Raw genomic sequence first — 24,854 nt, 5'->3', positions numbered from 1 at the left:
GCAAACGTCACCCTCGAAAGAATATCCATCCGTACTGCACCCTAAAATGCCTAATGAGACTATTTTTTTATTTTTTATTTCCCTAACTTCAAAGCTAAGTAGCATACAGCTTTACGGAATTTTGAAAATCCTTATGATACATTTCAATGTGAAAACGAAGTGCGCCGCATTCTAACGGTAACCGCTATGTTGGTTCAGAAAGCGCCAAGAAAAAACTCGCTCGATCAGCTCTAGTACTGATAACCAATACCTTTTGGCATTAACTGTCTTTTTCTCTCAGTAATTCATTACTAATATTTTTAGGACATGCGTAATAGGTAAATTAAGAGCCTTTTACCTATTACGCATGTTCTTATATGATTTCCGAGCCCATCCCACACGGCTTACCGCCTCATCTCTCATGTACTAATATTTTCAGTTCATGCTATCAATGCACCCTCCTCAAAAGTATCGTGGATTTGAGGCTAACATGCAAAAATATACAAAAGACATCACACTTTTTCTTCATGGAATTTCTTTTGTATTTCCATGTTAGCCTCACATTCAAGACAATTTTAAGAAAGGTCCATCAAGTCTCTCTTTTGCGGATAAATCTTGCCTCAAAAGAATCCAACATGGCGGCTATGACGTCAAACGTAGCCCATAATATAATCACATTTTATAATGGGTTGTCTTGTGAAATGAGAAATTAGGAGAGTTCCTTGGAAACCACGACCACGCTTGACCAACATATTTGACTTATCATAGCATATGTATCTTTTTGCTTTGTTTTTTGTTTTTGTTTCGTACACAAACAAAAAAAAATGTTTGGCCTTACATTCCAAACTGGCCACGCATTTCTCTATTTCCACCATTCGGTTAGACAATTTGCAAATTGTCTTTTTAGCAATAAGTATTTACAATATATATCATAAAATCTTTGAAAACTATTGATCTACTATTATAGGATATGTTGATAATTTTATCTACAAAGCGATTATGGCTTCTGGATCTTCGTTCCTTCCAGTTGTTTCTGCGCAGTAGTTTGCGTGATCCATGATATTTTCGGAAGAAAACTGTCTGGAACAAATAGGACATTCAACTAAAGAATTGGAATTATCAGTGCCATCGTCAGAGGCGCTGTTTTGAGCAAAGTTCATGCAACTGGCAGCGTGCCCTTCTACGACAAACGACGAGAAAAGCTCACCACAAATGGGACACTCCGTAAACTGCTCCGTTTCTGAAGGAGCTCTGTTTTCATTATTTTTAAGTGTTGGCGACACCGTTGTAGAACATTCCTCTTTTCTAGGCGAAAGCTTTGTATCTGTAAAGATGTCATCATCGATATTATAACTAGATGTCATCTTTTTAGGCTGAGATCTTCTGTTAACTGTATGGTCTTGGGATCTCTCTTCTTCTTGGACTTGCTGGGTACACCTTAAGATAGATTACATTTTCACAAGATGATCAAAGAATGTTGATCCATGTTCTGATCTTAAGCTCTTTTAGGATTCCCTTACTGTGCTAGATCCTAAGGCTAGTCTCAGTCATTTCAAAATTTGATCTTAAACATCGTCAATACTAGTTTATTTCATTATCAAATGTAAGACTCCTCCACCCACCCAAATAGACACTTTACGTTCCTTGCATTGCCATCGCTTTTCGAAGGTAAAAAATAAATAAAAAATAAATCACTTTTATCTAAGTTATTGGTTCTAGCGCTTTCGCACTAATTGGGGACACTTTTCGCTCACACGCACCACCACTACATTCAATATTCTATGCACACAACGCTCAACTCACATGTTGATTTTTACGGAGGGAGAGAACCCGGAGAACCTGGAGAAAACCCTCGTAGCATAGGAGAGAACAACACATCAAACAAACTCAATTCACATGTGGCGACCGCAGGACCCGTTGGACTCACAGCGGCGAAAGACCGACGCGTTAGCCGCGAACGCCACCCATGCTACCTATGCTTGATGCAGGGGAAGGAGTGGATTAATGTGTTGTGGTTTGTAGGTTTATTTACCTATTGTTCTTCTTGCTTCCGTGGGATGTTTCAGATTCATTACTATTACCTTCATCCTCCATAACACGGGCAACAGCATCTCTAGCAATCTATTGAGCACCAAGAGTACAATTAGATACATCATAACACAACTATATCTGCTACCTAAATAACTCCTCTTCCCTTCTATCCCACTCTTTCAATATCCTACCCCCTTACTTTTCACTCACTTAAAATTTAAAAAATCAGATTTACCACTATGAGGTGGGCGGAATGCCAGGTGTTACGGCTCACTTAATAAGGCAACCGATAGATCGAATAGACCTATCCTGAATTCGCTTGACTGGTCACGAAACAATGGCTTCAAGTCGAGGTTGAACTTGATGAATAAAAGAATCAAGTTCAGTCTCAACTTCAAACCATTGTTTCTTGGTCAGTCAAGCAAATTCGGGAAAGGTCTATTAGTATTTTTGAAGGTGATTTTTTGTGGAGATAAGAAAGTCTGAGAACCCGGATAAAATTTCTTTGAAGCACAGAAGAGAACCAACAAACAACCCTTATCATATGCAAAACTGAGCCAAGGGATCAAACCTGGTTTGCATTGGTGAGAAGTGGCGTTTTCAAAGTGCAAACCAACCGCACTACATGGGCCCTTTCCCTTTACTGTCAATGCTCTCTTCCCACTCATCTTTATATTTGTCATTATATTTTGATAACAGATTTTTAACTTTTTTTATTAATTGCAACAAAAATACCTTCAGGAAAGTCTTTTTTTCATATTTGCTCAGTTTTCTTCCTCTTTGTTCTTCCATTTTATTGCGCAAATCTAACCAATAAAATATCAAGTAGAAAATAAGTGCACAGATGGAACCATATACTTTTTACCATTAAAATGTACCTGAGTATGTAACTTTATTCAGGTCTATTTTAGTGAAGTCTATTCCATCCAAAAAGCACCTCGCTTCATCCTCTATCTGAAAAATAACAGAGTTTTAAAAAATCGTTACATTTCCACGGCAGACATCTAGTATAATTTCCATGGAGTAATTAGATTTTTTAATGTTCTTTGCTTTATGAGGGTAGCACTTACAGTGCAAATCGAAAAACCTTGGGCACCTAGAAAAAATATTTCAAGAATGTTTCTTTACCAATCAGATGGGTTATTGTTATCTTTCCGCTATCTTGTGCTTAGAAAGTCAATTCTGATTGGTCAAAGAACAATAGAACATTCCTGGAATATTTAAAGTGTTTACAGTTTTCCGATTTGCACTGTAACAGTCATGGTTAACAAATCTGCGGCCCTTGTTCCATGATCAAATTGATCAAATTTTATAAATTTAGAATTTATAAAATAATTTTTAACCCATAGAAAAAACCTTGAAGCTCAGTCCCTTAGAGAACCAATGTTCAACTCTCCCCATATCTGTTTTTGTGTTTATGTTTATAAACTGATAAACTTGTTAGAGGCGACATTTAGCAGTGCTTCTCATGTTATACGCAGAATCAAAATATGGTGACCACTTTGGATAATTATTTGTTCTTTACCGACTAGTCTCATATTCACGTGGAAACACAAAAGCATTTTCACATGTATGAGAGGCTATAGTCAGTCCAGAACAATAGTTATTCAAATTAGTCGCCATATTTCCATTTGGTTTATAATGCACTAAAACAAATGAAAGTCGTTGTGGAGAGGTTATAATGTGGAAAACACACAAAATATCAGCAGGAAACATATCCAGGAGGGACTCCGATAAATAAAAGGGCAAGGATGCTCATCGCTCATTGAAAATGTTGAAAATGACCTCTGTGTGGCAACTAATAATTTTTACATTTAAATGTTTACCCTGGTAGTCCTTTTAGGTTTGACACCCTAAGTGGTACAAAATTGCTGGTCTGGAACCCTAAAAGATATGAGCACCTCTGTCCTTCTTTAGTCAAAGTCCCCCCCCCCCCCCCTCCCTCACCCCCTGGAAAACTTACATCTTCATTTATAATCCAAGAGTTCTCATTTTGATCAGGTGGTTCTAGAACTCTGCCTTTCTTCCACTCAAATATTTCTATGTCTTTATCAAAATTAAAACAAATTGATTAGTAAAATAATAGATATGAATAACAGTGCTCTACTATCTAATCAAATCCCAAAATTTCATGAAAAACATTTAGAATGCTTTAAAAAGTTTGTTAAATGGTAAACCAAAGAAAGTTTTTGTTTTGAATAAATATTTGTTTCCATCCTATTTCCTTTACGATTATGGGTTTTGTATGACAGGGGAATGGTATGGAATTGACAACATCATGTAAGATCATTGGTTAAGCCTGCTTCACACTAGCATTAACATTGAAATCACAATTGGAATTGCAATCTTAAAGGGCACCTAACCCCTGATATGATACTTTCAGTATTGATTCTACATAAAGTGAATAGTTGAATGGTGAAATATTTCTTCATTTGAATGTTGCATCTTTAAGTTATGATGAATGACATGCCGAATGACATGCCATTAGCTTAAATCATAGGAAAACTATTGATCATCGCTTACCTTCACTGCTTGGTCTTTTATACAAGGTCTTTCTATTACTATGATTTTTAAAATCGTCATTGTCATCATCGTCGTCGTCATCATCGAGAATGGAATCATCTTTGGACCTGCTACCTGGTCTTATGCCTGGTCTTTTGGACTTGGTATCAAGAGCAGCTTGAAGCACTTTTGATGCCCATGTCAACTCACCTGGTGAATCTGGGCTGTTGCCTCTTTTTTCATCAATAAAAAAAAAAGTGTTCAAATTTGTTTAAGCGTGTCAACATTCAATTCAGTTTATTTAGTCATACCTGATAGAGCTCTTCTTCAGCCTGGGTGATAAAAATGTTTTGCCTTTTGGTGTTGAAAAAGGTGAACCATTTAAAGCAGAATAGCTTTCTTCTTTAATGGGTGATTTTGAAGAAGTCACTTCCTCATCTTTAGTTCCAAAGCGAATGAAAGACAAACCAAATTGCTTGTCTTTCCTGTAAGGTTGCCTGCATATGACACGGACACAATCCCACTTTTCCTTCAAGGCTCTTTTGTTAAATGATTCTAGTGAGTACATGAAAATATGAGATAAAAATGGTTGATCCTTAAATGGAAGATTGCACAAAAAGAGAAAAATGGGAAAGAAAGGATGGATAGAACGAAAAGAGGAAAGAAGAAAGAAAGGAAGGAAAGTAGGAAGGAAAAAAATTGATGTGGGAAATACACTTGTGTGTTGATTGATTTGATTGATTGATTGAGGAAGAAGGAGGAGGTGGGAGGAAGGAGGAGGTGGGAGGAAGGAGGAGGTGGGAGGAAGGAGGAGGTAGAAGAGGCAAGCAAGGAAAAGATGAATATTCCATGCTAGAAAATATCAAAGAAGAACCATTTATAATATCAAGCCTATACCTTCATGGAACATCCTGACTGAAGTTGTCTGCCTCCACTGCTTGCAGTCAGCAGGCAGCATCAACATTGCCGAAGGAAGGAGCGAAATAAATTCTTTCCCTGGTGGCCACATTGAGTTACCAACAAATACTTCAACAAATGCCGATCCATAATTACCTGATGAAAAAAATATTGAATCATCAATTCTTATAAACTTAAGTTAAGCTTAAACTTAAGCTTACCTAAGGGCCCCTTTACAAGCAGGAAGGGAAATCCTACCACTAGAATTGCCCTAGTTTACAGGGGCGGATCCAGGGGAGGGGTGCGCATTCCACTTTGTGCCCCTACTTCGAAGATAACCAATAGTGTTTTTTCCCTTCAATTTTAAGGGGTGCACCCCTCCCTGGGTTAAATTTGTGTGCATCACCCCTCTCTGAACAAAATCCTGGATCTGCCCCTGGTTTATATAGGGCTATCCTAGCTTTTACATGGTTTCTCCTTGTTATTCTAACACCTTTACAAGTGAACCCGGGTTACTCTAGTGGTAGGGTTACCCTGTCTGTTTGATAGGGAAATCATTTTGCCCGGTTTAAGGTTTTCCTTGGCTGACTTTTCTATTGGTTGTCAATTAGCCATTATCACAAACCAGTAAATTAATGCCTGCTGAATTGCAATATATTAAGAACTAAAAACATTTCTGCCAATATATTCGGTACGGCTTGGCCCTACCACAAGGTTACCCTACTTGTGTGTCTGTCCTATGAACTTTAATTATAAATATATAAAATACCCAAAACAAGATCTCACAGAAAAATAAAACAGAACCTGTAGGAAACTTAAACTGCAGTAAAACCTACCAATATCTACATGGTTGATAAAGGAAGATTTTTCTAACTGGAATTCAGCTTCTAGACGTTGGTTAGTATCGTGTTTGGAGCACGTCCATCGTCCTGCCGAAGGATCCACTTGAGAACGTAGCAAATTTTCTACTTTTCCGTTCACTAAATCCTACGAAACGGCAAAAAGGAAGTCAGTTCCTAAGTTATGGACCTTTAGGACTTTGAATTTCGACGTATTTTTGTTTTTAAGGGAGATATTTTACTACATACCTGGGAGCTACATCGAACCACAACTTTTATTAGCACAGGCGCCATATTGGATTTTGGCGCGAGTTCTTTTGCGCTAAGTATTTGATTGGCTGATGCAATTTACACTCCGGGAGGGGGTAAGGACAGCAAAATTCTTTCTCGAGTGCTCTACAGCTCCCGTCGTGTTTATATCACAGTATATAGACAAGCGCGGACGTTTTATATCGCTTTCATAAAATATTTTTGAATGATTTCGCGCAAGCGTTTCCTTGTCCTCCGATATAAACACGGTAGCCAGCCAATCAGCGCGCTTTATATTTTATAAAAGGGAATGTAATGCAGTTTGGATAAAGATATAAAAACACATCGTTTCACTACGCATTTTGGTTTAAAACTTGCTGCAGTCGTTGCGTGTACCTCGTTCAGTGTTCTGACGAAGTTTCCGCGCGTTTACATCGCGTTTTGAGGTGTTTTGATTTTTCAAAATCCACTAGTCTATTCCCGGCATATTTTATATTTCTTCTTGGACTGTTGTCACTTTGGATGAAAAGTCATTTTACAGGGCCGTAGCAAAGGGACTGGCAATTGGGGGATCCCCCCCGCCAATGATTTTTCAACTGCTTTGGCTAATTAGTTTAAAAGCTTTATACTTTCACTGTCGCTTCCAAAGAGCTTGTCTTTCTTCACCACAACAAAATTGCTTTTTGTTTCTTCTTCGAAATCATTGATTGCTTGTTTGAACGAATCATGTGATGATACAAACCCCTAGTTGTTTGAATCCCTTTGTGGAATCGCAAAATTCATTCCAATGAATTATTTGTCGATTCTTTCGCGTATTTTACGTTCCCGCAAAATGTAGATTCTTCCGAAATTATAGCGGTGGAATACTCGGAACTCGTATAGCCTTCGGATATTTGTCGTGACAATACTCTCCCTAGTCTCTCTCAATCACCTGGACTGCAAGTATGAGGGCTCTGACATAATCCATCTTTTGGCGCATGCGTAATTTTCCGGAAGTAAAATATAATCAATGAAAATCATGCTTTAAAACAGAGTTCTGTGTTTATTTCCGATTAAAATAAAAGTTAAAAATATCGGGAACATTTTTTTGATTTTTGGCAAGGTCTTTGAACCCATGCGCTTTTATACCGGAAGTCCAAGAAATGCTGGTCTCAAAAAATTGATTATGCGATAGCCCTCGATCTTTGCTTGCAGGCCAGAAGAAACGCAGGCTCTGGGTACGAGATTGAACGTTCGACTCTCTTTCAATATCTATGGGCATTGACGGCTTGAAAGCCTGAGAGCCCCCTCATCCCCCTACCCCCAATATTTTGGAGATTGCCGCGGCCCTGATTTATCGTTCACGTTATCTTCTATGCATTCTTTGGAATCAGTCTTTGATTTATCATATTGGACATAGGAGAAATCAGAAGGCAGGAAATAGAGGGTACGTTTCTCCGGAATCTTCTTCGATGTGAGGTTAAAAGTTTCAAAAAAAACATATATTGTTGATGCGGGGATGTTGGGTGGAGGCCTTTGCTTTGGAATGCCAAGATCAATCTCGTACCCAAAGCACACGTTCCTCTCGTTTCTCAGTGCTGACCAAGAGGAACGTGGGTTCTGGGTACGCGATTGTGCCAAGACTTAGTAACCACTGTCTTTTTTTATCGTACTGTATACGTGCCGTAAGTCTGTACCTTATGTTTTCCCTCGCATACCAAAGCAGCTCTAATAAAACTACGGCAGGCCTAAAATAAGCGAAAAGCCGACCGTTTGTTTTCTTTCTACAGAGATACATCTTTTCTTCTCTTATTATATGAACACGGTATTGTAACCAGCTGATCCCCAAGTGCGTAAAATCTCGGCTATTAATTCAAAACAGGCGCAAGACATAATTATTTATCATTTTCGATTTATTTAATGTTGCTTTAAATCGATTGGCTTATCTTAACATTTTTTTATTTTTGTTACACCAATGAAGCTATAGGATCCCACTCGATTTATTTTGTTTTCTTGGAGCGACTGGTATAAATCTCTGTGGTGTGTTGAATTCCTGGAAATTCCACGCCTTTGTCGGTAAAATGCTGTTTCAGGATTTTCGCCAGCTCGTTTGAAAAATTTCGTTGGTTGTCACTTCCACCAGAGGCAACGCCGCCAAATGACGTAAAACACTGGATACACTCCTCGAGAGTGACCTCTTGGTGGTAGTCAAGACTAAAATCTTCTTCGTAATCTATAAACAGACCGGAAGCCAATAAAGCTTCCCTCCATTCGTAATCGTGCTCAAATGGCGCCCCCGTCCGCTTGTAGCTGTCCCAAAGGTGGAAGTACATTTCTTTGACCCAGTCAGCGGAAGTTTTTTCACTGGGTAGGTTAGATACGTATCCTAGCATTCCGGATGGCTCCAGAACTCTGTAGAGTTCCTCGTAGGCCTTCTGGTTTGCAAACCAATGGAAGCTTGCACCGGCGACAAAGGCACGAACACTGCTGTCTGGGAATGCTGAAAACCAAATGAAAAAGCATCTTGAATAACCACCTTTAGTTCTCCACTAAACTGCACCCCACCCCGCCCTACCCTATCCCCTCTTCTGTTCTCCCTTCTGCTCTTTTCTGCCACACTCCTCTCTTATCCTATCCCCTTCGCTTCCTATGTCCTTCTCTTCTCCACTCTCTTTTCTGGGTACCCCACTCCACTCCCGTGGTCTCCCTTCCGCTTTGTTTTTTTTCCACTTCCTCTCTTATACCATCCCCTTCGCTTTCCTATTATTCTATCCTTCTCTCTCTTTTCTATTTTCTCTTCCCCGTTCTTCTGCCTGCACTCCCCTGCTCTATTCTTGCTTTTCCAATTTCTACTTGTTCTTCCTTTTCCCAGTTCTCCTTTCTTTTTCCTGTTTTTGTCCTTTCCATCTTCCCAGTCTTTGTACTTACGCAAATCCTCTGCTTTACATGCTACGAATTCTACTTCAGGCAACATCTTCTCAAAAGTTTCACTCATGCTTTTAGTGGGATCTGTGGCAATGTAACGTATGTTCTCCTTGCCTCTCAGTGCGGCGACCATGGCGAGCGTCAGTAATCCAGTACCACAGCCAAGCTCTATAACAGTGACAGGACCACCGTTGGTGTCTGACAGGATCACTTCGTTGTCGCCAGAGAACACACCAACCTTTCTAAGAAGATATTCGGCGGACTCGACGGTATATTTTGGACGTAGGTGGTGGTAGTCGTCAGACTTTGCAAACGCAATTGCCGCTTTCTTAAGTTGTTTTTGAAGTTCTTCATGGGATTTGACGATTTGAGTCTTCATTTTTATTTTCGTTCCTAAATACCAGGGGGGAAAATACTTTCTTTCATAACAAAATATTATTTTTGAACAAAAATTTAAGAGTAAGGATTATTGGCCCATTTTTTTATGGTGTGGGGGCGGGGATCTGGGAGGAGTTATGTACTACAATACTGTTATTGTTGTTATGATTATTATTATGTCGTTGTTATTTATTATTTATTACTATCAGTATTGGTCACTATTATTGTATTTTTAGTATCATTATTTATTATCATCATTGTCGTTTGTTATTATTGCTATTGTTATGATTATGAATACTATTATTATTATTATCATCATCATCATTAACATTATTATTATACTCCTCATTATTATTATATTCATAAATATTGAGCTACCACAATAAGCTTTTGCTGTTTGGGCAAACTAGAGAGCATGTGTCTAAATATATAATTAAATTCAGGCTTAGCCTCGTATCAGTGTCTGAATATTCACAAATACCAATGGTAATTAAAGTAAAGAATGCACAGCTTCAACAACACAAACAGTTTGAAATTCCATGAACCTAAACTAGACAATATTCTGCACAAACTGAAGTCTAGGCTAACCCTGAGCTAAAGACAAGAAACGAAGCACTGGTACCATCCCTTTATTGTTATGGGTTGTCCAGGGGACAAAAAAAAAAAAAAAAAAAAAAAAAAAAAAAAAAAAGGCAAATAAGCCATAGAGTTTTGTTTGATTGTATTTCTTAAATTGGTAACTGAGGTGATCTATGCATGTGACGTCTTCACCTATTAATAATGACAGGTGAGATAAAAAACATATATCATTAACCCTCACAATACCTATATATTTGCCCTCTGGACACCCCCATAAAGCTTTACGTTCCTAGATGATGGCTGCAGTACCCTCTAGTATCGTTGAAGTAGACTCATGAAGATGAAGACACATCCTCATTTCTTCTCATCTCACCCTTAGGCACATCCTGTAAGAGTGCCATATGACACAGCCAATTACGTACGACGTCTGTGAACTGTGTGCTACAGACCAACTGAAAGAGCTCAGTATCGGTTAGTCTCCTTAATTCTCAACCCACCAACCAATGTCTAATTATTGTGTTTGACTCAATTACTATGTCCTCCAATGGTGTTCCTCTTGAAAATGTTGACTTTTACCTATACTTAGGTAGTCATGAATAAGAACTGCTTTTGGGAATACCATGTTTATTATATAGAGTATCAAAGATTAATAAGAAATCTTGCGGCACATTAAATATCTAACTTTTTTTTAAGTTTCATTTTGCTGTTTTTTTGAATATGGGGACATTTCTTGGGCAGACAGATAACTGATTTTTGCACAGGATGAATTTCACTTTTAATGCAGACTTCCACAGAAATCATATACTATAAAAATAACTTACAAAAGTCTAATGTCACTAGAAGGTTGAGCCATTGGACCACCATGAATCTTACACCTGATGTCTGGAATAACTTATACCCCATTCACACCTAAACGTGTTTAGTTAAACTATGTATTCATTAGGCAAAAATTGAGAAACTAGAAACCTACAATATAATAAATCTTTCTAAAATATTGTCAGAGCAAGACAAAGGATAGTTTACATGCATTATTTTACCAAATATTGTGTAGTGCTCGTAGATAGTTTTCCACAGCCTGTTTAGTTAAACCACTTTAAAACATGTTGGTGTGAATGGGGTGTTAGATTTGTCTTTAAGAGGGGCCAATTCATTAACATCTTTTCAGCATGGCCTAAGAAGAGCAAATGTTTCAGTTCTTAGAGTTTAAATTTTATTCATAAAGTTTTCAGGGTTAGTTTGTATATATATCTCAACCAAAGGTCCTCCAAATGCTTGATAAACTTAAACCAGGTCAAGTGTACCCCACAAAAATACATTATTCATTCGATTATATGATTATTTGAACCATTATTTTTTAAAGAATGCATTGCGTTTGAAAATATGTAAACGAATATTCAAAACATTTTTCGATTACTGATTGGATTAAACAAACGATTACCTTTCTAGCAGAAGGAGTTGACAACATTATTATAAAATCACAAGATACCTATTTCTTGGTATGTCCATTGTGTAGATTGAGGTTCTCCTCACTAAATGCTTTGCTAAGAGGTTTTCCTGGCTCGTAAACCCTTCTTGGAAAACGGTTGCTTTTGGCGACGGGCTTCCTGTGTATATTATCCTTTGTTTAATCCAATCGGTAATCGAATAATATTTACATAGTTGTCTATTCGTACGGACATTCAAGTATTTCGATATTATTTTCGACTATCATAACTTTGTTTAGAAGTAGATAATAATTCGAGAAAGCTTCACAGCTCTTCATTTTACCGTGTAGATTAAGCCGGGCATAGAATACATCAATAGATACTCAGGCATGACGAAGGTTAAACGTGCTGACTTGAAACGGCTCCGCAGTTTTTATCTTATTGGGTCGTTAATCCTCACTTTTTTTACTGAAAGCCAACGCAAGATAACACATGAAACTCAAGTCTTCAGACAAAATGATATTCTGGTACCGAATCCATACTTTCAAGAGTATAAACCAGCACAAGTTGAATTCATCTTGGTATCAATCTCAAACAACAACTCGGCGTTCTGGTATGCCCGACCACGGAGACGATTCTACAAGCAAAGAATTAAGTTCTACAGTAACCACGACGCTAGTTTTCAACTGGAGCTTCGTATACTATCTTGTGGAGACATTCATCCTAACCCTGGCCACGACGACAGAAACAATAATGACAATGTAGACACAAAAAATAAGGTGACAAATCAAACCTCGAAGTTATCAGTATTCTACTCGAATGCCAGGAGTATCGTAAACAAAATCGCAAAATTGCAACTAGAATTAGCCAAAAGCCAAGTTGACATCATAGTCCTTACTGAGACCCATCTAGACGCTTCGATAACGGACGCCGAAGTATTCGGCAACGACTATAGTGTTTATAGAAGAGACCGTCCTGGAAATGCGGGAAGACATGGCGGAGGAGTGTTGATTGCCACGAGAAATTGTATTATAACTTCTTTAAGAGAAGATTTAAATTGTCAATCAGAAATACTCTTTATTGATATAACTACCGGGAACAACAACAAGAAGTTAACCATTGGAGTGTTTTATAGACCACCAAACAGCAATCTCAAACCTTTAGAAGACCTTCAGAATTGTCTCACTAACATTTCAACTACGGATTTATTAATACTTGGTGACTTTAATCTTAGCGAGTTTGACTGGGCTACCAACCAACCTACAAAAACCTCTGAACATCACACTCTTCTCTCAGAAATAATTCATGATAACTTTTTACAACAATCAGTTGATGAACCTACTCGCGAGAAGAATATTTTAGATCTTGTACTAACTACAAATGCTGATTTGATTAAAGACCTCGAAGTCGGAGAACCCTTCTCCGACCACAATTCAATAACTTTCAAAGTGGACACCCATCCTTATCAAAACCGTGTGTCAAAAAAAGAAGTCTACGCATTTAGCAAAGCCGATTGGAATCATCTTAGAGCTCTGTTTAATAAAACACCGTGGGATTGTATTTTGGAAGACGAAGATATAAACACCAATTGGGAAACCTGGAAAGACCTTTACTTTGCAGCAGTCAACGATAGTATACCAAAATACCGTCAAAAAAGGAAAATTAGTGCACCATGGATTACCAAAGATCTAATAAAACTGTGCAGGAAAAAGAAAAACCTCTATAAAAAAGCCAAAAAATCGAACAACGAGGAACAGTGGACTGCGTACCGTAATCTAAACAACTCTTTGAAAAAGCAATGCAATTCAGCAAAATGGAACCATCTGAAAGATCTAGCAAACAAATTAAAATCCGAGAACAATCCAAAGCCATTCTGGAACTACATGAAATCAAAACGAAAAGGTACCAACGACTTAGTGTTGCTGAAAGAAGGAAGTCAAGAAGTGACAAGTGATCAAGACATAGCACAACACATGAATGAATACTTTTCATCTGTATTTACACGAGAACAATGCATCCTTCCAGATTTTGGCTTTGTTGTTACTGAAAAGTTACGCAACGTTCAATGTTCAGCAAATGAAGTGGAAAGTTATCTAAAAGAATTGAACATTCACAAGTCCCCTGGGCCCGATCAAGTACTACCGCGTATCTTGAAAGAATGTGCAAAGGAATTATCCACATCACTGTGCAAGATGTTTAACAAGTCGTTTTATTCTGGTACACTTCCATCGGACTGGAAAATTGCAAATATAACTCCAATCCACAAAAAAGGTCCAAAACACAACAAGGAAAATTACCGTCAAATCTCGTTGACATCTATCATTTGTAAAGTGGCAGAGAAAATAGTACGATCAAGAGTCATAGCCTTCTGGACAGAACATCAACTATTAAACCAAAATCAATTTGGATACTTAAAAGGCAGATCAACGGTAGGCCAACTTCTAAGTAGCTATAATGACTGGTGTTTATCAAGAAATACCTCAAAAGCGACAGATGTTATCTTTTTAGACCTGTCAAAGGCGTTTGACAGCGTTCCACATGAACGCCTACTCTTCAAGCTTAATAGGTATGGCATTGACGATCAATTACTATTGTGGTTCAGGAATTTTCTAACTAATAGAAAACAAAGAGTGCAAATACGTAGATCCTTTTCTGATTGGTCTCCAGTAACATCGGGTGTCCCGCAAGGTTCAATTCTGGGGCCGATCTTGTTTCTGTTATATGTAAATGACATTCCAAATGTAGCCACATCAAGCATCAAATTGTTTGCTGATGATACTAAGATCTATCGACGACTAACCGACGTTGGGGATGTAACAGCTCTACAGTCGGACCTTGCTTCTTTAGAAGACTGGGCGGCGGATTGGCAAGTCAAGTTTAACCCTAAAAAGTGTGAAGCCATGAGGATAACTCATAAGGGTGATAAGAATAGAACACAATATCACATATCCGACACAGCATTAAAGAACGTACATGACTACAAAGACCTTGGAGTTATAATGTCGAGCGATCTAAGTTGGTCCAAACATGTAGAAGCAATTGTACATAAAGCAAATAAAGTCCTTGGTTTAGTTAAACGTACCACGGGTAGTAGAAATAAGGAAATCTTTTCCATACTCTATAAATCACTGGTCCGTCCCATTCTGGAATATGCATGCCCAGTTTGGGCACCACACCTAGTAAAGGATATCCATGCAATTGAATCTATACAACGAAGAGCGTCACGCATCGCACTTGGTCAAAAACGACAAGAGATGGCATATGAAGACAGATGTAAGATACTCAAATGAAACTCTTTGCAACTTAGAAGGGAATTCCTCTCTCTAGTTGAGTGCTATAAGATTGTACACAAGATGAACGGTCTAGATTTCAGTGACTATTTTGAACTTTGTAAAAGTACGAAAACGAGAGCTAATCACCAATTTAAAATACAGACCAAATCTGCTAGAATAAATTGTTACAAATATTCTTTTTTTGTGCGAATAATCAAATCTTGGAATGATCTTCCTAATAACGTAGTAAATCATACAGATGAACCCAACGTAAATAAATTTAAAACAAGACTTAAGAAACACATGAACATTTTTTGAAGTTAGTATTGTACATATATATATATATATATATTATTAGTTCTTAAAATTATTTAATTTTAAATTAGGGGACTTATATAGGGCTAACCTCAATGTCTTCCTTTTCAAAATATGTAATCTGCATTTTTAGAATAAAGTATTATTATCAAGACGAAACGCGACGAAAATTTCGCCGACTCGATGATAATTGTCAGTTAAGAATTTGTACTGCGCATGCGCGCGTTAATAGAAAACAAAAAAATTTCAGACGCCATTTTGTTTGGAATGCACAGTCTGTGGGTTTTCTGATCAACGTTCTCAGAATTTAGAGGCATTCGATGGAAGAGCTTCAAAGAGGATCAAAACTAGAGACGAAGGACTAGCACATGAGCATATCAACAAGTACATCGTCCTTTTATTTGGAGATAAATCACTCGTCAAAATGTGCCCGAAAGGGAAAAACCTCAAGACATGGTTCACTTTGTTCCTGTTGTATTTCAAATCTAACCAGTAAATTGAGGAAATCTTTCTTTAAGGTGAGAAATTATTCTTTGATGTTTTAATTTTGTTGAATTATAACTTTTAGTTGAAAGCTGATCGTCTAAAATAGGAGACTGTTTGATGGCCAAATTCGCGTGTAAGATAATTTTTACTCAAATTCAAAGTCAATTTACTCGAAAGTTTTACTATTCCCCAAGATGGAAATTACCTCTATTAGAATGGCCTTTCTTTTATCTTTACAGGTGTACAATTTTTTTGTACTGAAAAATTGTGTGGCATATGGTGTTAAAGGAAATGTTAAGACCATCCCAGCTACCTCAGCATATCCTCAAATCTTGGGTAATTTTCCTTGTTTAGGTTTACCAAGATCTTCAAGTTGTTGAAATATCTATATAAGGTAGCTTGAACACCTCAATCTTGTTTATTGTAGTTGTTTTTTAAATTGCTTATCTTTGTCACCAAAACTATTGGCATAGTTCGTAAGACTTTTACTGCTAAAATATCATTAGAGTGAATGCTACCCCGAGTAAGAAAAAGTAAAATTTCTATTTATTTTTGCTTTTCCCCAAATTTCTATTTGTTATCATTTAAGAGCTAATAGGCCATAGAATCAACTGGGCATAGTCATTTGCCTTGAAAAATTGTGCAGGCTTTACACAGTAATTTCAAACAGCTGACCTGTCATGCCTAAATCGGCCATCTTGGCTCACTGTTGTACGCTAATGCAGTAAACTCGTGTTCTTTTCACACTCTAGAAATGACAAGGCAGTTCTAATTCGTATTAAAATCTAAAAGTCAAAACAGAAGTTATGGCCTTAAACCATTTTTTGAAGATTTTTCACTTTCACTATGTAAATAACTAATATTACACTGTGCTATGAATGCATGTATAAGGAAGCATATATAAGGTACTAGATAGAGGAAGTTTAAAGGGTTACAAACCATTGAAGAAATAAAAACTATCATGGCTCTTAGAGCTGCCCAATTGCAAGGTAGCTAATAATCTAGCTACTTACAGTCTGTAATAAATGGTTTCCAAAATTGTTGAAACAATTTTCAGTTGATGTGAAGTTCCAGAGAAATTTGTTATAAGTTTATAATTATTAGGATTCCAACCTCTCAATGGGGCCTCAGCCAATCTTTAGGAAGAAATTTCTTTACATAATAATTAGGAAAAGGGAATGATAATTAAATGTAATAAAAATATAGTTTCTTTGTTCCTGTCTATAGGTAGAGGTGTATGATGAAAAGGTAGTCTGCTGGTCCTGAGAAGAAGGAAGGTGGATAGGAATGAATTATTTTTCAAACTACAAGGAGTAAATGTTGTTTTGAATTGTTCCTTTCTATATTTTCATTGTAAAGACTAAATTAAAATTAAAATTTAATTAAACCGACAAGCTGCACTGTTGTATTGATGTACTGGTCCAATCCTATGACAATCACTATAGTAAATGAGGCTGCAATATACTATCATTTTTAGTCTAATATATAGATGTCCACAACTGACCAAATTTATTTTTTAATCTTGGGATGACAGCATCATTAGGATTAATTTAGATGGGTATCTCATGACATTTTTCGTGGATGGTGATACAATTAATTTGATTATATGCTATTCTGTTAATTATCTGCACAGGTTGTTCATGATCATGGTTATGAAATGAATAAAACTAAAGATTTCTTTTACTTCATATGTAAATCCTCTATTAAATTAAGCTGTGGGGGGGGGGGGGGGGGCTTATTTATTTCAGGTAGTTTGATGGGGGCTTATTGGCTCATTGGAGAGGGGGACTTAAGTATTGATTTAGCCCAAATGCAGTAGGTTCTAAGCTGTCAGGTTCATCATTTTCGATTACAGTACAGACCCATAGAAACCTGACTTTGATTTGTTAAATTCACAAGGAACTAGAGTGCAGAGTGGGAAAAACTGAAGTGGGAAGGTCATGCAACCGAAAATAAGGGCCAAATTAGTGTGATTTAACATGTTGGTGAACTATCAAGACTTTAATAAATCACATTTAATCAGTATACATGTTTCTTTAATCGGGAAGGTTTGGCTTTAAAAAATTCTTTCTTTAGAAAGGGGGTTACTTATTAGAAAGGGGGGGGGGGGGGTTTATTGGAGAGGGGATGCTTAATAGTGGATTTACAGCAAGTGTATATATACTTTATTGGGCCTTTTCTTTTTCTTATATATTAAGTCAGTCTAACCATGAAACATGAATAAAAAAGGAAATTTTACCAGTTAGATAATTTTCTCTGATTGTAACCACTTTCAAATATGCTTGCAAGAAGAAAACAAGTACAGTACTTGTACAGTGAAATAATAATTATTCACGACTCTACCCCAACGCGGTGATTGTAGGTTAACTTAATTTAGAAATGAACCATCAACCTTGTCATTAAGAAAGAATTAACCGAGTTACCTCCGATCCCTTACCTCTATCTATTTTAGCGCCTTTCAACACTAATCTCTCGTTCTCAACGTTGAAATTTCTACATGATTTTATTAAAATAAAGAGTAAAATAATGACTTAGCGACAACCTTTTTCATAAGGCAATAAAATATCCATTCGATAGCGTTTTAAATGGTATCCAAAGGACACAGAGAACTAGTAAACAAGCGCTGTTAGACAGAAAATAAAATCTCTGCAGGCTCAATTCAGCGGTTTTTCTATTAAAACTTATATTTGCACGCATGCGCAGACAAAATGCCTACGTGCTCAGTTAAGCCCAATTATTTTGTCGAGCATGCGCAGTAAGAAATAAGGGCTCTGGGTACAAGATTGGGTCACCAAACTATGATAACACTCTGTCCTCTAATTATACCATTTTTTTAGCTTTTCTATTAAATAAATGTTTTGGTTAAGTGCTATGTGTGTCACATATTATAAGGCAATGCATGGAGATTTTTTAAACATTGTTATTCAAAAATATTCCAATAAAATTTACCTTTCTTCCATTGCGTGTTTGTTTGTCCATTGACGTTTTCGACGAGTTTTGGGAGAATTTGAGTCATTTTAAACCCCCTTACAAAATGTGTAATCGAATAATAAAACCATTTTATGGAGCCGCGAGTTCCGACCGTAAAACAAATGATGGTTCAAATAATCATGAAGAGATAGAAAACTCCCCCTGCTTGTGCTATGTTGAGTTGTACATGCACACGAGAAATTGCGTGAATATCTTTTCTTTTTTTATCATTTTTCTTTAATCATTTTTTGAATTTGCTTTTTATAAAATGAAACTGAACAGAAACTGCACATTTAAAAAAAATCAATGCAGACAAGCTTTTATATCAAAAATAAGAAGTCCAAAGCAAAAGCTCTATTTTAAAACATGAAAGTTTGAGGCAAAAATATCGACATTGGAAGACTGTCATCAGAGCAAAAAATACAAGATCAATCTCTTATAGTTATTCTTTACTGATATCAAAAGGACAGATGAGCTCTCAATTCAGATATTCATATAAAAAATACAAAAAAAAAAAGTGTTTACTCACTTATATTGTGACCCTGGTTGCTCTGCCAAGATTCCTCCACCCCAGTCCTCCACCTTTCAAAATTGACAAGTCCCCTACCCCCACGGTAAAAGAAGTGCCCAAAATGTTCAAATCCCCATCCCTAAAAGCCAGGCAAAGTACTAAAACACGTATAATACCCCAACCCATCGGGCAAATCAACAGATCAAATCCCCAACAATTCCCCAACTATGCCCCATACCTCCCATGGGGTGGAGGGGGTGGGGGTTTCAATTGACAGGTGCATAACTCAACATAGCACAAGCAAGGGGAGTTTTCTATCTCTTTTATAAAATAACTAAGATATAATAGCAGCAGAGTCTCCTTTTACCTCCTCTATGGGCGATAGGAGGTTAAAAAGGAGACTCAGGTCTGATGAGCAGCAAACGACTTTAATCATTTTAATAAACCTTTTAATATTATTAGATGCACGCTTCATAAGTCTTGAGGAGCTAGATTGGCATGCCGATTAGAGTATTCTGCAATACACACAGCAAGGTTAATAATATTTACGAAGTAAAGAAAAGTATTGTGAAATTTGTACGCCCTGCTCGTACGAAATTACGGGGTTTTTTATCAAGAAATACTTCTCGAGCATGGAAAGCAGCATCCTCGGAAAGCAGCATCCTCGGAAAGCAGCATCCTCGGAAAGCAGCATCCTCGGAAAGCAGCGTCCTCGGAAACCCGGGGGTAAAGTTCTGTTAGTCTTTTCTTGCTCCCAGAAAAAATTCTGGGAGCGAGAAAGGAGCAAGAGAATTTCACCTCTGCGGTGTTCCAGAGAATGAAAAAAGTTTCTACATAGTGAAAGATAAAGGTAAAAATAAGTATTTGGAATTTCAGCGCCAAAACATTCATTATGTGGCTGTCTGGTCTACATCTCGAAGGGCTAAGGAAAGTAGACTTCAAATATCCTACTTCATATATATTTTTTAACGTATATAAGGAGGGGTTTTTGTTTTTCCGGGGGGTCTTTTATATGCTATTTTGGCCGCGAAAGTAATGATGTCGCCGTTCGCCTAATAACATTAAATAAAAATCATCGTCAGAAAAAAAAGTAATCGACTTTAACTTACTTGAAAAGTGTTTGTCGAAGACTGCCTATGGTTAAAATGTCGTTCTATCTACTAGCAACAAGAGAGCGAGCGATCTGATATTACGAATTTTTTACTAGTACTTTTACTAGTACTTCCTTCGTGCGTGACCGAGGGGCGTTTGAACTCAAGTACATGGTTTTGTCCAATCATATTTAAGCTTAACATCTATAAACAAATGCCTGTGTTTAATAATAAATCGCTTTTTTTGGAAAATATTCGAGATTATATTTTTTCATATTCTTTTGTCTTGCATAATAAAATACAAATGTGAAGGGATGTGTATAGGATGTCACTGTATATGATTAAAATGTCGATCTAGGAGCGAGAGAGCGTGCAATGTTTTACTAGTACTTTTACTAGTAAATTTACATGCATGATCAGTGCGTGTTTTAGGTGTGACGGAAGAACGGGTGACATGCAGACAGTAAGGATGATATTACCAGACCCTATGATATATTCCAAGAGCTAGCTATCATTATCATAGGGCCCTAGAAATCCTAAAAGTGATCTGATTGGCTGACCCGGATTATAAAGAAGTTGCTATTTTTAGGTTGGTGTGTGAAAAATTGGAGCTGTAGCGACTAAGTATGTAAAACTTATATTTTGCTTGAATCGATGCCATTACCATTTTTAATGTTTTTTTTCGTTTGTGATTACCAGTGCATAAAATACCATTTTCCCAGCCCCCCAAAAAGGGAAATCGTACCTGTTTACTATTTGATTGTAGCAGGAGCTAATTGGTAAAATATCCCAGTAAAAATCGAAAGTATCAATAAGAATCGGTTCTAAAGTCCAAATTCCAGTTCGTCATAAAGTCCAGTCCAATTTTTAAGCATAAGTAATCAAGTCGTGTCTGGTGTCACGCGATTTAGCGCTTTGCAAAGTAGTTGGCCTGCGTTCAGCTGGTGACACAGATTTGTTTTCCCCCCTCACCTCCCTTTGTAACATCTTTGTAACACAATTCTCTCCCCCAGGTCAAGGACATATATCAAAGAGAACTATTACTCTGAAAACGAAAAATGAATGGATTATCTCTATCGTACATCTTTATCGTACATCGTATAACCACGTGATCCTCTACTGTCGTTGGTATTTTGGGAGATAAAATTTCATTTACCGAATTTATTAATAAATCAAGCGAGTTCTTTTCTTGGCCTCGTGGCAAAAATCATATGCAAAATTTCTTTCCTGTATTGTCTCGCCCTACATGGCCGCTGAAAACAGATGAATGACACTCCTCAAAGTCCCTTTGCTTCGCTTCACGTCCTCCGATTACCACTCTCTTCTCCCCTCTTTTTCCTACGTACCATAGTACGCGATGCTCGAAATAATTGGGCACGAAGAAACTCACGCACAAACGAGACTGACTTCTTGTACATTCTTGGTAAAACATATTTTTCTTTATTCACAAAATCAGGAGGATGTTCCTTTCGGCATAAATAGTTAAAAACATTATCATCCTGTGAAGCTTCCATGATTTTTCGAATTCGTTCGTTGAATTCAGATTTGAAGAAAATTCTAAGATTTAGCCGGTTTGTAAACCGAAAACCAATCATTTATACAGACTATACAGCATCCTTGACCTGGGGGAGAGAATCGTGTCAAAAGATGTTACAAAGGGAGGTGAGGGGTGAACACAAACTTAACACTAGTGGCTAGTGTTCGGGGGAACACTTAACTCGGGGGAACACAAATCCCTGACACCGGCTGAACGCAGGCTACAAAGTAGTCTCACGGGAATCAGTTCTAACTCGGTATTTATAAATCGAAATGCTTCATTTAAGACCAAGGTAAATCAAAGATTTTTCTTGCAATTGCTTTAAATTTCATAGTTTTATGTTCACTGATATTTCTAAATCCGAATGGACATATTCTAAAAGTTTTATTGAGTTATTAGAAGTTCAATTCTTATTATTTCAAAACAATATATATCAAAAGCCTGAATCATGAAACTTCTCTGTACTTCATGTTTATTTATAGTAGTCTTTAGAGCCAAAATAACTTAATATAACTTCAGAATTTGCTTGAAGAAACTGCAGAAATATAGTACAAAGCTCCGGAATGACATCAGAATGAGTCTTGTTCTTTATGTATCGAAGAACAAAAAGGCATAATTATTTACTTTTAAAGCGCTGTTTTCCTTCCTTAGCAATGATCTTCGGTTACAGAGAATACTGCTTTCAGAAGTTGAAATAAATTATGTGTAGTTCGTCACAATAAGCTGCAGGCCATTACAATATTGGACTTACGATTCAACTCCTACTTGAATTGGCTACTAGGTTATTTACTCAAGCTTACCTGCTGACATAATTCACGTTTCAGAAGGATTGGTAAATCCAGGATTGGCGCTCCTTCTCATCACAGGTGCAACTTATAAATGTGAATGTATCGCACATTCAATAGCGATAGCTGACCACAGGCAACCCAAGCTCGCGCACTGACATTTATAAGAGAATGTATGGGGATTTAGAATATGCCGTATTTTCTTTGGAAAAACATAAATAAAAGTTTGACGACTTACCTATTCTGTCATTCTGTTTCTTTTTAACTCCTGTATGCAGTTTCAGCGAGTTTGGAAGAGTATATTATTCTCTTATAAACGTAGTGAGCTTGGGTTGCCTATTCTTCGTTTGTAAGAATAATGAGATGCACGGGCCGATGCACGGGCCGATACTGACCGTACGATCCGTATCGGTCTGTACGAGGGGCCGAATCTGGGTTTCCGAATTTATGCAAATTATACCACAGGGTGACCATCAACCGTTCCAGTATACTAAAATAATCTGACAAATATTAATGTAACATAATGATATTTCGTCAAAATAATGATATGCACACTTTGTGCACACTTTGTGCATATCATTGATGTTCACGACCAGACAGATATGGCTTGCCGGTTTCGTCGCACCAATATGAAGATACCACATTTTACGCGCATTCCGAGCCTGATGGTATTAAAGACTGTGAGGAGCGATTACAACATGTCCTGAACCGCAGTTTTCATGTTGGCCTCATGACAACAACCTCGCTTTAAACCCACAGAAAACCAAGTTTATGCCGCCGTCCACCCAACAACTGGCGCACTAGAGAAATATGGCGTTCCATCCCCGCCAAAATTGATGGTTTGTATTTGAAGTTCATCACATGAATTTTGCATTCGAGTAAATTTTTTTATGTTATCATCTTGCATTTCATATGCTTCATCAAGGATTCAACATACGTGTTTTATATTTGTCGTTCATGTTTTATATTCTTGATTGTCGCTGATTCATTCTAAACTCCACGCCACGTATTTGTCCTTTGAGTTTCACATTACAAACTCGACGACTTTTATTTTCAACTCAACTTCACGCTCCGGTGAACTCGGTTGACCTTGGTAGCCGTTGACCTAAAACAACGCAGTCGTAGGTATGAAAAGAAAAGAAAATGGCGGCAGAGTTTGCCCTCTGTTGTTGAAGAGACAATTCGGCAGCTTGATACAAACCGCCAACAGGAGGATGACTGTAGTAGCTTATTGCTTCGTTTAGAGTATCCTAAACCGTATCTAAACCGCATGTGGAAATGTTCATGTCTTTAATTTGTTCCGTATAAATAAGTACTATGATTACACTGGGACTATCTAGCATTCACTGCGGCCGTCAGCTTCTTGCTTTAGGCCCAGACAACGTTTATTGGAATAGGTGTATAAACGCAATAAAATTTAAAAACTAATCTTTCTACGTGGAATATACAATTCTTAGATTTTTTTATCCTGATATCCTAATGCCAAAATGAGACATTCTCCTTTCGATGGTTATGGACACTCCTAGCAGAAGACTTTATTTGCGGCACAGAAAACCCACTTTCTACAAGGTGAGAGACGTTGATCTTCAGAAACCTTGAAAGAAGGGCGACCTGGGTGGCCAGTTAACACTTTTTCTGCCCTAGATTCATGAGATATAAACTATTGTTTTTCGTTCCTTAAGCATTTTATCGCTAATCCAATGCCAGCCACGATTGAGGCCGGTAGTTAACCTTTATTAATAATTGTACGGTTTAGGATACTCTAAACGAAGCAATAAGCTACTACAGTCATCCTCCTGTTGGCGGTTTGTATCAAGCTGCCGAATTGTCTCTTCAACAACAGAGGGCAAACTCTGCCGCCATTTTCTTTTCTTTTCATACCTACGACTGCGTTGTTTTAGGTCAACGGCTACCAAGGTCAACCGAGTTCACCGGAGCGTGAAGTTGAGTTGAAAATGAAAGTTATCAAGTTTGTAATGTGAAACTCAAAGGACAAATACGTGGCGTGGAGTTTAGAATGAATCAGCGACAATCAAGAATATAAAACATGAACGACAAATGTAAAACACGTATGTTGAATCCTTGATGAAGCATATGAAATGCAA

At 37.4% G+C, this 24,854-nt stretch overlaps 2 protein-coding genes and 1 long non-coding RNA gene across 9 annotated transcripts; 1 reads left to right on the top strand and 2 right to left on the bottom strand.

Annotated features, from left to right (window-relative positions):
• Positions 1-56: 56 nt before the first annotated feature.
• LOC116290334 (uncharacterized) lies at positions 57-7,440 on the bottom strand. The gene is made up of 10 exons (XM_031697340.2): positions 6,498-7,440; positions 6,246-6,396; positions 5,410-5,565; positions 4,824-5,067; positions 4,534-4,745; positions 3,974-4,056; positions 2,889-2,964; positions 2,746-2,816; positions 2,012-2,100; positions 57-1,416 (listed from the first exon to the last, which is right to left on the bottom strand). Exons 1-10 carry the CDS (start codon positions 6,540-6,542, stop codon positions 966-968), a joined length of 1,578 nt encoding a protein of 525 aa, XP_031553200.1. The 5' UTR covers positions 6,543-7,440; the 3' UTR covers positions 57-965.
• A 931-nt stretch (positions 7,441-8,371) lies between these two features.
• On the bottom strand, positions 8,372-22,869 carry LOC116290376 (uncharacterized). 5 transcript variants are annotated; one of them, XM_031697397.2, is made up of 4 exons: positions 20,446-20,552; positions 10,605-10,810; positions 9,405-9,794; positions 8,372-8,976 (listed from the first exon to the last, which is right to left on the bottom strand). In XM_031697397.2, the coding sequence occupies exons 3-4, from the start codon at positions 9,778-9,780 to the stop codon at positions 8,477-8,479; spliced, it is 876 nt and encodes a 291-aa protein (XP_031553257.1). In that variant the 5' UTR covers positions 9,781-9,794; positions 10,605-10,810; positions 20,446-20,552; the 3' UTR covers positions 8,372-8,476. The 5 variants fall into 5 exon arrangements, with proteins under 5 accessions (XP_031553257.1, XP_031553258.1, XP_031553254.1 ...); XM_031697398.2 differs by having other exon boundaries at positions 10,605-10,799; positions 20,446-20,543; XM_031697394.2 differs by lacking the exons at positions 10,605-10,810; positions 20,446-20,552 and adding an exon at positions 22,765-22,869.
• LOC148909969 (uncharacterized) lies at positions 15,588-17,249 on the top strand. 3 transcript variants are annotated; one of them, XR_016120304.1, is made up of 3 exons: positions 15,588-15,887; positions 16,095-16,191; positions 17,083-17,249. It is a non-coding gene; the product is annotated as an uncharacterized LOC148909969 (long non-coding RNA). The 3 variants fall into 3 exon arrangements; XR_016120306.1 differs by having other exon boundaries at positions 16,095-16,249; XR_016120305.1 differs by lacking the exon at positions 15,588-15,887 and having other exon boundaries at positions 15,900-16,249.
• Positions 22,870-24,854: the final 1,985 nt, after the last annotated feature.

Source organism: Actinia tenebrosa, unplaced genomic scaffold (assembly GCF_029948245.1).
Source record: "Actinia tenebrosa isolate PJP-AT-01 unplaced genomic scaffold, QUT_ActTen_1.0 PGA_scaffold1__47_contigs__length_23844297, whole genome shotgun sequence".
Classification (NCBI taxonomy): Eukaryota; Metazoa; Cnidaria; class Anthozoa; order Actiniaria; family Actiniidae; genus Actinia; species Actinia tenebrosa.
This window is presented reverse-complemented; position numbering and strand designations above follow the sequence as displayed.